Consider the following 17,011-nt stretch of genomic DNA (forward strand, 5'->3'; position numbering starts at 1 on the left):
GGCCATCTAGAGCTGGTGTCAATTACTATTTCTATGGGCCCAGAATCACCCACTTTTCCCTGTCTCATGCAATATGGCTATCAAGACTGGCCATGTGTTATGAATAAGTGTTGGAACAAGGTCCCTGTCCTTACACTGCTTATGTTCTATAGGCAGATAGAAGCAAGCTGATGGAGAGAAAGTTCATGGGGCTTTGGGAACAGTGATAGGGAACCAGTCGTGTGTAGCAATCATGCTTACTGCTTGGGAATCTGGTGGATGTTCACTGGAGCTTTGTGAACCTAAGAAGGAAAGACGATAAAGACATTTGGCTCAACCATTATCCAGCTCCCACAGGCCATCAGGGACACCTTGGAACCTCCCAAGGGACTCACATAGATAGAAACACCTCTTCTGCATTGAATGAGAAGTATGGAACAGTGGCAGGGAGGAGCAGCTCCAGCCAAGTAAGCGGAAGACACAGACACAGAGCACAGCCATGGCTTACACACCAGCAAGAGTGCATGACACTAAGCAGTGTCCCCACAGCCCAGTCCTGAGCTAGTGCTCACAGCCAGAGGCCATTCTGCAGCATTCCCCAGTCCCTTCAGAGCAGCGCCTAATGCCTTCCACTGGGGAGGGAGACTCCCTCGGCCATACAAGAGCTTTTTTTCCCAGAGGGATAACTCAACACTGCCCTGTCTATGGGACAAAAAGCAGCCCCTAAGGGTACAAGACCTCCTAGTGTCACCAGCTGATATCCCCGCTTGCTTCTTTCTTCTGCTTTCCTCTCTGCTAGCAACAGATTCAAAGAGCTTGGGGCTTCAGTTCCCTGCCTGTCATTCATATAGCAGTCCAACCTCCATACCTGCTAAGAGGCCAGGGCACTTTGCCTCTTTGCAAGGACAGGCAATAGACAAAAACCTTTTTCCTGATCTTCAGGAAGGGGTTGGTGTAGAACCCAGAGCCTCAGCCATGTAGTGATTCCTGCAATGGCAATGCAGCTATTTCCACTTCTCTCTGTGCCCAGTTACCATGATGTATGTGTTAGTCAGGAGAATCAGAGACTGAGGAAAAATGGTCGGGGGTGATGAGCAGGTGGACCAGGAAGAACCCAAGCAAGCAGAAAGAAAGCAGCAGCAGCATGAGTGTGGTCTCCTATTAACCAAAGGAGCATGGTGTTTGTAGAGAGGAAGAGTGGACAATGATAGGAACTGCTTCCTTGATGTCAAGCCTGTTGCCAACTGAAGTGGATTCATTGAACTAAGCCATCAGGAGGTTCTTGAAGATCCCAGAAAGGTTTGATTTCAGTTGCATAAGGAAGGGAGACTAGCTGCCTGGTGAGTAAAAAAGTCGAGATAGTATGCAGGGCAGATGCCCCAATTTCAGAGCCTGAGAAAGGATAGTAGTATGGGAGGAGAAGGGGCAGTTCCTAGCAGTTCATGTGCTCACCTGTCAGAGGCAAGATTATGGCCGCACAGAGAGGCCAACTGAATTATCTAAAGTCACAGCTAATAAGTGAATATCCAGAAGTCAAACCCAATGACTCAGAATGGTGGACAGCAGGGTTGGCCTCTCTAATTGCTGGGCACCTGCAATATGGCAAGTGATTACAGCCGTCAATGTCCTCTTGCTCATTAAGGTGCTCCTTGATGTTCTTCCATTGTTACTGGGACCAACTCTGCATTTCTAAGCATGGCGTAAAGGGCCCTACATAGACTGAGTTCTCTCTAACCTTACCCAGTCTCATCCTGCGTAAGATGTTCCCCTCATGGTGAGTGGACTTCTTCACACGGTCTCCCTCTGCCTCAGGTCATGCCTTCCCATGCTCTTTGCCTGAATGATATCTACTACTCTGTCATTTGGGCTGGCTCTGACTTCCTCAGGAAGGCTTTCTCTGAAGATCTCAATACCCAGACCCAGACCCATCACAAACCATTGCTACGGCTTGTTCCATGCACCTACATCAAGCTATGCCCACTGATCCATGTAGCTGGCACCTGGTGGGCTGCACTATATACCCTTCTAGAGGCTTGTGACTGGCTTAGGGCAGATACTACTGGCTTGTAAAAAACCATGTTCTGCCAGTATATACCGCTGCCACACTAAGATCCTAGGGCACCAACACTGACACCCGCATCCCCTGTATTCCTGATTCAGTGCAACCACATTTCACCTAATGAGAAATGTTCCCCAGCTCTATCACAGTCTGACCTCTTCAGAGAAATTGGGGAAATCCACTGTTACTGGGGCTGCCACTCTTGTGATTCTTGGGAATGAGACAAATGAGACAAAACAGAGGCACAGATATTATGTCTGTTCCTCAGATGTTGAGTTGTCACATTACATCCCACAGGGAGGCCCTGGGTGACATTCTCTTTCCCCCTCCCAGCCCTACTGGCCATATATGGAACCTTTGGTAGCTCCTCCCGGTCCTTCCAGCTGTGGCAGTGGCCTGGATTGAGACTGACAAGATGCCATGGGCGTTGTCAGCATTTCAGCAAAGCTGTGATGTCGACCCCTATGGCTCTGGTGGGTGGTGCATAATGCTCTCAGGTTGAGGAAAAGAAACCCATACTCTTCCTCATGAGTAGACTATTCTGGGCCAAACTGTGTTCCTCTCCCCAAAATTCACATGTTGAAGGACAGGACCTCAACATTTGAGTATTTGGACACAAGTTATTTTGAATCTAAGTAAGGTAAAATAAGTTTATTAGGGTGGGCCTGAATTCAGTTGACTTGTGTCAGACACACGTGGACAAGAAAGGTGATCACAAGCCATGTTAACCTTGGACTTCCACTCTTCATAACTGGGAAGAGATGAGTTCCTGTTGAAACCACCAGACCGTGGTATTATATAGGAGCTTTAGAAAACTAATATATGGAGCTAAGACTTGGATCAGAGATTACAGTCAATCAATACTTTTTTTTTTTGCTAGTCCTGGGTCTTGAACTCAGGACCTGGGCACTGTTCCTGAGTTTTTCTGCTCAAGTCTAGCTCTCTACCAATTGAGCCACAGTTCTACTTCATGCTTTTTGGTGGTTAAGAGTGCTACAAACTTTCTTCTCTAGGCTGACTTTGAACTGCAATCCTCAGATCTCAGCCCCCTGAGTAGCTAGGATTACAGGTGTAAGCCATCAGTGTGCCTGTCGGACACATTTTTAAATTGGGCAATTACTAAAAGCCAGGTACCATTATGCATGGAAGCCTGCAGACCTGCCATGTACCAGCTTTTCTGCACAGGCTAGCCTGGGCTAAGTGTTCTATCTCTGTCAAAAGAAGCTCAAGTTCTAAACCCAGCTACAGAACCTGACCCCATCTTTACGCTAGGGCCAATTTGAAGAGATTACATTTCACTTCCCAACATTCCCACATTCCCAGAGGGGTAGTCATCACTCAACAAGTCAGCCTGGGCCAAGAAGGAACCCAAGGCCTTGGCTGCCTTTCCTGGCATTTAGGCTGCTCATGGACTTGTCTATGAGGCCCCTCACTTCATTAGCATAGGTCTATCTTTACCAAGATTGTCCTTAATAAAGTCAGGATTTCTTTCATCACTGAGAGGGCCGGAGACACTTGATCACCATGCATGAGACCCTGAGTTCAGTCCCTAGCACCACAATTGTGTTTTGTTGTTAACTTTCATTATGGGGGTTTAGCACAACTGTGGACTACACCTACATCTTCTGTGCAGAGACAGGGGGCTCCCTGACCCTTACTCCCCACGACTCTGAAAGCCTGGCCAGGGGGCTGGGAAGGTGGCTCAGTGGTAGAGCGCTTGCCTTGCATGCTCGAGGCCCTGGGTTCGATTCCTCAGCACCACATAAGAAAAAAGAAAAAAGCCAGAAGTGGCGCTTTGGCTCAAGTGGTAGAGCGCTGGCCTTGAGCTGAAGAGCTAAGGGACAGCGCCCAGGCCCAGGGTTCAGGCCCCACGGCCGGACCCCCCCCCCAAAAAAAAGAAAAGAAAGCCTGGCCAGGGCAAAGGCTAGGCATGGTGTCCTACCCACATAAGGCAGGGAATACTTCTCCCTCCTATCCCTCCTCCCCACAGTTCTAAACCCAAGCAGGGCATCTTTCTAGCAAGGGACACCTGTCAGTAAGCAAGGATCAGGTGACAAGGAATTTGCTAACCAAGATCTGTGACTGATCTTACTTAACTCATAGGAAGGGGGATGGGGGCAGTCAAGGGATCATATTACACACCATGAGCATAAACTTTGGGATCAAAAACAGTCTGTTTCATGTTCCTGAACTGGTTTGGGCTGTTTCTTTCTCAAGGGTCTGAGTTTTGAGCAAACTAAGTTTGAACCACGGTAGTGTATACACCATAGAAGTGGAGGGGCACAGAGTAGACTAAGCCAGAACACAAGTGAATGCCATTTGCACTTTATTGTTATACATTATCTTCTTATACAGAAAGAGACAAAAGATAACAGGTGAATTCAACAATTTCGAAAGAGCAAGAGAATGGTGTGAGCGAGAGAGATCAGAAGCAGGTTCGTTGGTGGCTCCCAGGCTCAAGGGAAATCCTGACACATTACTCAATGTACAGATTTTCCAGCCGACATGGATCACCACATGAATAAGAGCACAGTTCAGAGTGGTACCAAAATTAATCCATTTCACAGTAATCATGTCTATAAGCTCAGTTGCACATAGCAGGGTTTCCAATGGCACACATTCACAATCACAGAGTGGGATAGCAGGTGTATTCAGGCCTGGGAAAGTGGCATCTGCGGAGACAAAGCTGCAGGAGGATTGGTCCCAGTCCTGCATATCTGTGTTAATGCTCAGCTGGGGGCTGGAGAAGGGCAGGCTCCGTTCAGCGGTCAGATATCAGTACAGTAAAGCAACTGTTGGGGCATTGAGCCCGAGGGAGTGTGCTGTTTGGATATCTTTGTCAGAAATTCTTGCTAGAGAGAGGCTGGCCGCCCACAGCCTGGGAAAGGAATGGCTCCGGAAGTCGGAACATTTGGGGGTGAATGATGGCAGTAGCCAGGCTGCTAGTGCAACATCTGCTTTACTGAATACTTGCATGGAAATTGCAGTGACGATCACAAACTGTATTAGTCACAGGATAAACACATGAGTGGAAGGAAAGGTTGCAATATCCAACATCCTCATGATGGAAAGAGAACAGGGACCACTTTGCCCAGAAGCCATACATAGGAGAAATGCCAAACCCCAAAGCGGAAGGCACACTAAAAGAAGGGATCCTTAGTACCTTAAGCCATTTCTGGGAAGGAGGTACTAACTTTTAACCAGATATTTCTTACACCAAGCACTCAGAAAACTGACTGAATGGGGGAAAAAGCTTCAAATATTTTTATGTAGCAAGAATTACAGCTACTGTGAATTATCTCAAATTGCAATTTTCTTGAAGTTCTGAATGAGCGGGCTTCAAATGAATGGGCTTTTTTTTCTGTCGTTGCAAGCAGTGTGATTAACAGTACTTTAAAATTAGCTAATTATACTGATTAGTATTAGTAGACTTCAGAGGGGAGGGTACAGTTGTCTCTGAAGGGGGGACGTCCTGAAATGGACCTTTGTCGCTTATTAAGCTACAAAGCAGCCTAACCAAGCAGTTTGGCTTTGACTGTGTCTACAAAGACAGAGCCCTGGCCAGTCAAGTCGCAGTCTCTCTGTGTTATCTTGCTCTCACTTGGACAAAAGAACAATCTAAAGGCAGTGTTGGATTTTTGCTTTCTTCTTATAGGATGCCATTGGGTTGTCAAACCATTAACTCTGATTGGGGATTGGGAGTCTCCCTCCACTAGGAGAGGGGAAGCACCTGGTCCAACTTCTTAACCAAAAAAGCCACTTTCCCATCCTTAATCCCTTACATGTGGGCCACTAGAAACACATTGTCCAACAAATGGGACCGATTGCTATTTGCTGGAGCACCCTAAGGCATTCACACTAATGGCAGTAGGGCAGGGAAAAGCAGGGGAAGCTGCCGCTTCCTGAGGCCAACTGCTCAGCGCTGAAGTTTGCGTCAGAGTGCACACCAGAACTGTGTGGGGTGTATACATATGACAGGCACCTGCACGCCCCGCTCTTCCTATTGTGCTTTCGTTTGGAAAACTCAAGACGATGGGTGGTAAGGGAGGGATGGGATTGGCATTTTTTTTTCTTTTAAAAAGTGTTACAAAGTTTTTGGTTGAAAACAAGTGACAGTCACATCTCAAGAATATTTAAAGCCTTTTCTGTTTATAATGAAAAATATCTAAGTAACTAGCCCCACCCTTCTGAAAGTCAATAATCACATATCTTTACACACACACAGACATGCGTGAGAGCACACCACGTACACACACACACACACACACACACACACACACACACACACACACACACCACTCAACAATGTTGAGATTTCCTCCAGCCACTGATGGCACAAAATAGGAGCTGAGGCAGGGGAACACCATGCAGAAAGAGTGAGTGAGTGTGGATCTCACAGGGAGGAGACCCAGGAATGGAGCTGCTTCATCTTTTTCCAAAGCATTTTGGGGGAGGAGGGAACAAAAGGCAGTGACTTTGGGAGTTCCACCAGCTAATCTCAGCTTTTCTTACACAGCGCTGCCTTGTCTCAGGAGTGACATTGTTTCCTTTACACCAGATCTCTCCTTGTTCAAATGTACCCAACCACGAGCTATCATTCAGATAAGCAATGAGAAAAGGCCATGTATATACACACACACACACACACACACACCCCTAAACAACAAAAATGTGGCTACTGAAGTGTTAGCATTATATCAAATCAACACCCATACAAAGACAGAGTTTGAAAATATATGTACAGGGCATTCAGAAAGCCAAGTGTGCACCACGAGGAATTATGCCCATTGTCTTTTCTACAACATACTGCAGAACCCTCTCACAGTGCTTGACACACCCCACCTAGAAAAACTCTGAGAAGCACCTGAGCCAAGACCACAGCTGTAAGGAGTGGCCTCTGGCTCTCCTGTAGCTGGGTCCTCAGCTCCTGGGGGACACATGCTGTCAACCACAGGCCAATCCCTAGGGTTCTATTTCCTGCTCTCTCCCATGACCATCCAGCCTCAAGCTACTGGGCAGCTCAGCAAGGGAGGCAGATCAGATGCCAAAGACAGTGCGTGCTCCTTTGGCATACTCCCTTTGGCTCTAGTCCATGGAGCCTGTGCCTGGCTCTCTACTACCTAGGGAGAAGACACATTAGGAAAAGTCTCTTGTCATGTCTTTCCAGGTGACAGTTGGGCACCTGGTTGCAAAATACCTGGAGAGCTGGGATTGGCCCCAGACCTTCCAGCTTCTCTATGTCCTCCAACACAGCTGGATGGGAATAATCCGAGCCTCCATCATGGAAAAAGCCAGAGCCTTCTAGGTGGAAAAAAAAACCCTCATAGGGAAGGGCAAGAGTCTAATACTAGAGGACCAGGGGAGGAAAAGAAGGGAGTTGAGGTGAAATATCACCTGTCCAGCATCCACAGCATGAGAGAACTCTAGAAAAAAAAGGGCAACTGGCAGAAGATTGACTTAGAAGGTTGAGACTGTGTATCAGAGGCATATGAGGCCATCCGCTATATTATAGCTACTTCTAGAAGAATCTTGCTAAGAGAAAAACCACACTGGCTCCCAGGAGGCTTTAAGCAATTCACAAGCATGAGTTCAGTCAGTCTCCAATGGCCTGTGAGGTAGGGGAAATGAAGGAAAATCCTAGCCATACGGTCCAGTTATCCATGGCAGTAGCCTTACTGGGACAAGGGTGTCCCAAGAAATGTTGCCAGCATTTGACGGGCCTCCGAAGGCCATTTGGGAGCTCAACACAGAGCTGCATGCAAGGAATGAGTCCCAATGTCTGCCTGGCAGAGCTGTTTAGACTAAAGGAAGCTTGTCAAAGCTGGTTTTAAACTACTGTGGTTGCCAGTAGACCCTTACTGCACACTCTTTTGGGCCCCACAGAAATTTGCTACATTTGTAAAGCACCACAGAGGAAAACTGGTTTGGCACAGGGGCCGGGAGAATGGAGATGGGGTGTGGAGAGATGGTATCAACAGTGTCTATACATGGTCACTGACAGTTACAGAGCAGGTTATCTCTGTCCAACTCTTCCCAAAGCCTCACAGAAAATGGGCCAGCACCTGGCCACAGCAGAGCACATTCCTCATGGGCCTTCAACCCCAGATCATTGGTTTCCCCAGCAAGAAGTTCATAAAGAGACACTATACGTTCTTCTTCCCAGGTGGGCACTGTCATTAGGAAAAATTGTCCATCAGAATGCGTCTATTCACAAAAGAGAAGTAACTTACAAGCTCAAAGCTAGAGTTCTCAGCGCCAAAGAGGCCAAACTCCTGACTTTCATTGTTCTCATACAAGAAGCAAAACCTTCAGCTCTCTCTCCCAGCTTGTACCTTAACCACTCAAGCTATGAGACCCACAGACAGGGTGAGGACCATCCATTTTTCCTCTCGACAAAGTGCCCTAAGGCTGCAAGTAGGCTCATGCCACCAGGTAGTGGTTTTAGCACATCTGGTACACTGGTCTGGGGAAGCCAAGCACATCAGAAACAGGATGGCAAAGCTCATGTGGGCCCCTTGGTCAATAGAAAGGAAGGAGCTTTGCCACCCAGCCATTTGGCCTGCATCCTGCACACCCTGCCCTCCTGCCAGGTTGCTATAAACATTACTTCCAACCTGGTCAGGAGTGTGTGGGTGTGGCTCAGAGGAGGGTTACACCACAAATCTGGACAACTGGTTGCCCCTGGCTACCTGTGAATGGCCCAGGTGTGACTGTTTTATTCTAGGATGTCCATAGTTGGTTCATCTGTTATTACATAGTTTGCTTTGTTTATTCATCAATTCTTGTCCCTGTCCTCATAATCTAAGTAAGGACAGAAAGCACTGAACAGTTGTGGAACACAGGTACTATAGGCCTGGCTTCTCTCGCTCACTTCTGGGGGCTAGGGCCCCAGATATAGAGAGGTCTCTAGCCAGCCCCACAGCCCCAGGGGCCGAGCCTGTGGAGATTCTGGCCACCATCAACAAAGAGGGGGGTGATTCCTTTGGCATAAGAGAAGCCAGTCCCAATAGGAGGGCAGGATGGTGCGAAGTTGGGGGGGCCTCTAGAGGAGGTACGCTCTTCCCAGTGGGTTTTGACTCCTGCATGTTCCATACCCCCCACCTCCACACTGGTGTGTGTCAACTGGCTTCCTAAGAATCCATGGTTAGGGAATTATTTGGCAACAAGGACGCTAAGGCTGTTCTGTGGTGACAGTCTTTCAAATGTTCAGAAGGAAACAGGAGGCCCGTGAAAGAAGCTTTCTTTGGGGCCAGGGCACGCACCACACTACTTGTCTGTGCCAGGGCTGGCAGCCACTATCTCTTCATACTTTGGAGGTGGGTCACTGTAACAGACACTGGCCTCCTCACTGTTGCCCTCCTGGGGTGCAGTGACCTCTTCATAAGACGGGGGAGGACTGGCACTGGACAGTCTGGAGAGAGAGAGCTCAGGGAGGTAGAGGGTACTCTCCAGCCGGACCGTAGCTCTGCTTCCCCGGCTGGTCCCCAGCACTACCTGTGGGTTGCCCCCCACCTCACGATGCACAGAGGACTCTCCCTGGCTATGCACAGTACCCCTATACACCATGACCCGGGGAAGGCTGTGCCCGGCGCGACTGGCTAGATACCGGTTCTGAGCATAGGAAGGGTGGTGGCGAGTTGCTTTCTGCAGCTGGCATCTCCAGATGATGAACAAGGCGATGACAATCAGCAGAACTACCCCCAGAAGGGGAACCACCACGTACATGGCATCTGAGCTCTGCGAGGGATCCCGGACCGAGTAGACTGCGTTTGGGTACCCCTTCCAAAACTCCATCTGTAAGAGAGAAGAGGCCACTCACATCTGGGGGGGGGGTAAAAGGGTGCTACGTAATACTTAGCAAACACCTGTAAACCACATGCACCTCCCAAGCCTCCCCAGACCTCAGGCTATCTCCTATGAAGTTACTCGGGACCAAGTCTTCAGTACTCTTCCCCCTCCTCATCTGATTGGCATCTAAGGAGTGCACAAAGGTCAAAGGACAAAGCATCCATCCCTTTGAGGAAGGCCTCAAAAAGTCTCACAATAGCACTGGATGGCCATTCTTTCAGTTTCTTTTGGCCCCAGTGCACATGCCCCAGGCCAGGGTGGCTTTCCTTCCTAGCTTCTGACTAGTCTGAGGTACCCAGGCCTGTTCTTCCAGAAGCCAGCCCCTGGGAGTACGTGCCGTTTTCTCTTTGTTCTCAAACACCTCCTTGACCTCCTCGTAGCTGCAGATCTCTTCCATGCACTCACGCTCGATGGTGCCCTGGCGCAGCTCCTCCAAGAACTCATTGGCCCGAGGAAACCGCTTCAACACTGCATGCGCATTCTTGGCCTCCAAAAACACTGAGGATAAAGCTGCAATGAGGCTACACAGAGGTTCTTTCAAATCATGTCCACCCAGAGACACAATTATTGAAGGGGATAAGGCAAGTCAAACAGAGGCCATGCCAGATCTTCACCCAAAGGTAAGGGGCTGTTACTTTTTGTGCCTCTAGTGCAAAAGGCCAAGGAAGAGGGACAGAGGGGTGGGCTTTTTGTGATGCCATAATGTTCTGTCTGGAATACCAAGGTCCCAGCAGGCTGCAGCTGCTTGGGAAGACAAAAGTAAAGGGAAGGCAAGTAAAGATGGAAGTTCCTGTTGCACCTGACCAAGAAAGAGGGAAAATTATAGCTATTGGAGTCCTCATAGCTGCAATTTCTCTTGAAAAAAGAATGTCTTCATCCCTGTCCTGAGAATCGGTTCCTCTTGGAGGCTGACACTGGTAGGACGAATACAAGCCCAAGAAAGTCCCACCAGGATGGCAACTCTTCGTCTGAACTATCAGGACATGTAGCATAAGTAGTGATGTTTGAAGCAGTTTAGGAGAACCCAGACAATGGAGAAGCAGGGCACTGGAAACATATGGACTTGAAAGGACCTTTTGGAATGCATTAAGAAGTCTATATGGAGAATCTGAGCAGGTGTTCCTTGGGAATTGACCCTTCCTGCAAAACTATCATAAGGCAGTAGACATACTGAGTTATTCCAGAGACAAACCTAGCTACAACTAGTTGAGACTATGACTATGAGCTATGCACTCCCAGGAGATGAAGATGAAACTGGTAACATTTACTCCTAGTGAATTTTTTTGGGGGGATCCGGTCGTGGGGCCTGAACTCTGGGCATGGGCACTGTCCCTCAGCTCTTCAGCTCAAGGCTAGTGCTCTACCACTTGAGCCACAGCGCCACTTCTGGCTTTTTTCTTTTTGCTTATGTGGTACTGAGGAATCGAACCCAGGGCCTCAAGCATGCAAGGCAAGCACTCTACCACTGAGCCACCTTCCCAGCCCAACACTGTTTAGTTCTTGTGTCAAGTGATGCCACTCAATGGCAGGGCTGCTGGGTCTTGTCGGTCGGCCCATTCTGCAAGCCTGTCTCATCGGTGTGCCTGAGGGTTGAGAAGCTACTGATCAGCTAAGCCACAGGGCCACTGAGGACAAGAAAGTTGGAATGGACTTGGGAGATGAATGCATGCCTTTCCCACGAGCCCTTGGGCATGGCTCTTCCTCCCCCCCCACCACTGGACTGAGCCTGAAAAAATTTACCTGCCATGATGTTCCTTTAGCACCACCGACTCACTTGCCTAAGAAATGAAAAAAGTAGATTTATGGTGAAATCACATCCAGAAAACTATAGGCACCGTCCTGGCCTTGAGCTGTGACCCCCGCCACCACATGGCCCTAGTCTCAAAGCTAAACAGTATCATGAGATGCAGCACCCCAAGCTCCTGCTGATTCTCATTCTCCCCTACAGCTCTTCTCAACAGTCCTCAAGTCTCACCACAGCCCTGCAAGGCCCAGCAGAGCCCAAAGCAAACCTTCCAGCTATTTCCTCCAGAAAACATTCTGAGTGTCCAGAAGACTTCAGGACTTTTCTTTCTTAAAAAAAAAGTTCCTGTGAACTAGGGCTCCTTTTTTTCTCAATCCTGCAATGAACCTTTGGGCCTTCAAACTGGAAAGGACCGTAGTAGCACATGAAGAAATGAAGCCGATAAACATCGATCAGGAAATGGAAGGTTAAGCAAATTGACAGTGACATAGGCAGGAGCTGAATTCGGAACAGATTTTGTCCACAGTGGCAAGTCCTAGATACCTCTAATGACAAGCTTGTTTTTTACAACAGCAAACATAAAGCAGCAGCACGGGATAACCATCTCTACAGTAACCTCCAGTGGATACCTGTTGCTGGTTTGATCCTCTATATACAACATAGCTGTTTCTTATAAATCCAGATGACCTGCTAGTTCATCTTTACAAGAAATGGAGGAAAGATACTAGGCTCTTCCAGAAGCATACATCGTCTCATCTCTCTTTACATTAAAGACTACTGCAGCAAAGTACAAAGACACAAATTTAAATGATCAATATGGAGACAGGGCTGGGGCTATGACTGAGTAATAGAGTAACATGACTAGCTCAAGCAAGACTCTGGGTTCCATCCCCAGTGCCACAACAAAGCAAAAACAACAACAAAAAAGAAAAAAAAAAACAATAACAACGAGAAAAACTGAGCTACTGACTACAAGAGAGGCCTCTCATGTAGACTCTTGTCCCAAACCCTATCTCCTGCTAAGGAGCTACCAAGCTAATATGTCAACCATGGGCATGGCAGCCTTCCTCAAAATACATACACATCCTGGAACACTGGGTCACTCTACATCTGGGAGCAATCCTCCCATTGTTCCTCTCCCTATGCAGAATCCTGTGTTTAATGACTGACCACCAATGGGATGTAAGGCACATGAGCAGTGTAGCCCGTGGCATTACTACTCTTTCTGACTTGGCTACCAGTGTCAACAGTGACAAGGAAGCACAGGTGTCCTGGAAGGTCAGCTGTTAAGCAATACACTTCTTTCCTACCGCTAACTTCAGCTTAATATTGGTGTTTTCAGACTCATATTGCTATTATGCATGTATGACTTCTCATCCTTTTAGAAAACAAGGCAGGATACAAATCAATACATTTAAAACAATGGGAAAGACAGCAGCACTAATACCCAGCTGGGATATCACTGTGTTACCCTGCCACAATCGCAGGGAAAACTACCAAAATACAGATGAGAATTTGCCAACAGATAGGTCTGCCATTGTGACAGAGCTGGTTCTCAGTATCCATAATGGCAGAGAGGGCATATTATCTCAAAATTCTGCTTCTATCACGCATCTCCTAGATCCACATAGTACGGATGTGGAGGTAGTATACCTAAGAAAAAGGGGATTTGCTGGGGGAAAAAATGGGGGTCAGGATTTGAAAAGAATGGGAAAAGGCTATACTGATACAGGAAGTGAACTTCAGTGTTTTCAAAGACATCTTCTATGGAAAAATGACGTAATAGCTTACATACAGCCATCTTTTTGTCCCAAACACATGGACCTTGGCACATGCATCACCACATAAACCTTAACCCCATGTTGGTGTTATTCTGCCACCTGCAAACGTCATTAGTTCCATTTGAGCTTCAAAGAAGCCAAGATCTCCCCAAAAGAGCTCACTTGGCTTGGCCCACTCCATTAGTAATTCTGTAGCTACCATCACTGCTGCTGCTGCCGGCCACCACGCCGCCTCCCCCCCTCCCCTGCCCAAAATTTACAGCCTGCTTCTTCCCCTATAAATACACCATCAATAGGCAGTTACTATGGCAACGGTGAGGAAGCATGAGGGCTCCAGACAGAGAATGCTGCTGCAGTGACACATGTAGATGCCCCTCCTGCCCCTGGTGAATACTGTAAAGCTCCTTGTAGGCTGAAAGAATTTTTAACCCACTCCCCACAGGCACACGAGTGAATCCTGCCAGCCAGGAAAGAAAAGAAAAGAAGGAAGGAAGGCCGGAAACTGGCCGCCACAAACACCTTCCTAACTCCACTGCAGGCCCAAGCCTCTGAATCACAGCCATGTGGGACACAGGTCCCAGAGTCCCTGACAGGGAGACCAGCAGCCACCAGAGCACCTGGTGTGTCCCAAGGCAGAGCCTCCAAAGCCCTTCTCCAAAGCCCTTTTATTTCCTTCAGTGCTGGCCATGAAAGGGGCTTGTGATTTCCAGATCTCATGATTCATCCACCCACCCAGTGACATGGCATCGCCCCCAGTTAAGTTCAAAGTCTGGGGCCTCCTGTCCCCTACCCATCGCACCAGCCTTGCAAGTGCCTGTCTTTGCCCACCTTTGCTTCACCCCAGCGCCCTGCTCAGGAACTCCTGCTTCTGGCCCAGCAGCAGTCTTTCTCCACCAGGTTGAATCGAGACCCCCCAAACGCTTTGGCCCTCCAGGACTCCAGATCCCCCCAACCCACAGTGCCGCGCGCCCAGCGCAGTGACCCTGACCACCGCCGAACCGTGCCCTCGGGGCTGGGGCGCCCAACCAACGGCCTCACCGTTCTGCAGGCCCAGGGGGTGGCCTCCCTGTTTGCGCACGCAGCCCGCCACCTCGCTGCGGCGCCTCTTCCAGCAGGGCCCCTGTCCCCGCCCACCTGCTCCCCGTCGGCCAAGCCCCCGGCCCAGCCCTGACGTCTCTTTCCCTCCTTCCCTCCCCGTCCTGCTCCCCACCCCTCTCCGCGCTCCCCACACACCCCTGCAACCTCAGGCGCCCCTCCCTCCCCACATCCCTTCGCCAACCCAACCAGGGCCAAAGTGTGCCGGGAGCCCCCGCCCTCACAGCCAGGCTGCCCAGGCCCTGCCCATTACCTCGGCTCCCCCCTGCCTGCCCTGCTCTCCTCTGGGGGGCTCCGCTGCTGCCTGCACCCCCCCCCACACCCCGCCGTGCCAGATCTGGCCTCGCGCCCTGCGCCCCGAGCGCGCCTCCCTCGCGCGCCACGACCGCCGTGCCCTGGGGAGCCAAGGCCGCGATCGTTGCTCTGCCCAGCGCGCCAGGCCGCCTGTGGGGCCCGGAGAGGAAGGAGGGATGGGGGCGATCGGAGCAGGCCAAGGGGTTAGGGAGGGAGGGCAGGCAAGCCGGGCTGGAGGGGCGGTGGCGCGCGCCCTGCACTGCGTGCCCGCGCGCCCCGCTCTACCGGCGCCGCCCCTGCCAGCGCCCGTGCCCGTGCCGCCGGGAGGGGGGGCGGGGCGTGGCCAGGGGCGCACCGCCGAGGACCCTAGGACACCTCGCTGGCCCACTGGTGACCCACACCTCAGGCCCACAGAAGACCTGGCGCAGCAGCAGCTCCAGCGACCGCGCCCAAGGCCCGCGCGCCAGGCGTCCACGCACAGCACACAGCAGCCCCCCTCTTGCTCTCTACCCAGGCTCACCTGCCATTCGGGCCGACCTGGCCCCGGGTACTTCACGGCGGTGGAAAGAAGGGCGAATGCCAGCAGGCCCGTCCTGCCCAGGCCCCACAGAAGAAGGGCTGAGTCTGGCCGCCTTCTGCCAATGACTGAGTGACCTTGGCTGCCTCACTTACCTCCCCCCACCCTACCCCGAGATGGCAAAGCTGCTTTCTTGTAAAAATCGGAGAAATGGAGAGACTCCCTTCTGCTCCCCCTCAAAAGGCTGCAGCCAGATGAAGAAGGAAATGGGCTTGGAAAACCCTAAGGAATAGAAAGGAAAGAGGAAGGAATTTGTCTGGGCCAGGAAGGAGCGCTAGGTGTGTGTGTCAGGAGGGGGGGACCCCCGCCCCATTCCGCCTTGGGGGAGGGTCAGCACACATGACTGGGCAAGGTTCTGGAAGCAGAGACAGGACACTAGCATAATAACCACAAGGTTTTAACTACTAAAGACATAGGACGGACGGAGCCTAGGAAGCTGGAGTCTGAGTCTGGGAAAAAAATTGCCAAGCTGAAGTGAGGCCCGCCAGTTGCTCCTTGCTCGGTTAAAGGAGCTCTTTGATGTTCTTTGGCCCCTAGAAATGAGCTTGAGAATCTCACAACACTACCCCCAAACCCAAGCCAGGCAGAGAAACACGAACTGTCCTGCCAGGCACTTGGAGAGTGGTTGGGGAAGACCTCCTCTGCACGTGTTCTTCCTGTTGGCTACCCTGGTTACCTTGTCTATACCTTTCTTCTCTGCCAGGGCGGGTGGCACATTCCCTTCCACTCCTCCCAATATCAGAGGCCTCTTCCTGCATTGCTTCCTCTTCCCAGGCTGCCTGAGTGTTCCTTGCTATGCCGGACCCTGCGTGGCCTTTGGAGCAGATGCCACAGAGGAAAATAAGATTTCCCGGGGAAGACAATGGCCTCTTTCCATGCAAAATTCCATGGTGTATAGAAGCCCTGGTTCATGAAGTCATGATTAGGGCTTACAGAACGAATCTGAGTCTCATAGGCCCCTCCAGCCTGTTTGCATCCTGAACTATCATGGAATCTTGTGCATAGAAGTGCTGATAGCGTTTCCAGTGTGCACACAAGGGCTCACGGTTTCTGCTTCCCTCCGCCTCCACCATCTGCACTTGAACTTCTGACCTAACAACACTAGCCCACTTCTAGTTCCTTCTTTGAGCTGAATGCCTGTCCTCCCACTATTAGCAAAGAACACTCACGTGCATTCTTCCCACACCCAGCAGATATCATCTGCATGTTGACGTCTTGTAAGGTCCTTCCCCCTACATGAGTTCTCCACATTGTCTACAGGGAATCGAAAGCTGGGGCCCTCTATGGATGGCATGGGAGGGGAAGGAAGCACAGTATCTTTCAGGTGTGGGCTGCTCGCTGTACCTCTTGAGAGGACTATGTATTGGTTCTGTGATGTTCAACGAGTGATTTAGTCTTTCCGAATTAGTTTCTTAATCTTTTCAATGGGAATGAGGCTGGCACGGCCTGCCTTCAAAGGTTTTTAAAAGAGTAAAGGAAATAATCACATAGAGTGTGCCTAGTGCTTAAAATGAATCAGCTTCAGCTTCTCTATGATTGCATTCTGCTCAATGAGTGGCTTAGTTACGTTGTGTTCTGGCCTCCTCTCTCTTGGACCAGCACACTATCTTCCTATGTCTCAAGGCATAAATCCA

The 17,011-nt window shown here is 50.1% G+C and overlaps 1 protein-coding gene across 1 annotated transcript in view; it reads right to left on the reverse strand.

Moving 5' to 3' along the window:
* Cnga2 (cyclic nucleotide gated channel alpha 2) overlaps positions 1–10,330 on the reverse strand; it is a 38,870-nt gene extending 28,540 nt beyond the window's left edge. The window contains exons 1-2 of the mRNA XM_013025955.1: positions 10,224–10,330; positions 9,755–9,832 (exon numbers count right to left, since the gene is read on the reverse strand). Coding sequence (XP_012881409.1) covers positions 9,755–9,832; positions 10,224–10,330 — 185 coding nt within the window. The remainder of the gene's footprint in view (positions 1–9,754; positions 9,833–10,223) is intronic.
* Between the last annotated feature and the right edge of the window lie 6,681 nt (positions 10,331–17,011).

The sequence above is a fragment of the Dipodomys ordii genome, unplaced genomic scaffold (assembly GCF_000151885.1).
Source record: "Dipodomys ordii isolate 6190 unplaced genomic scaffold, Dord_2.0 Scaffold89, whole genome shotgun sequence".
NCBI lineage: Eukaryota > Metazoa > Chordata > Mammalia > Rodentia > Heteromyidae > Dipodomys > Dipodomys ordii.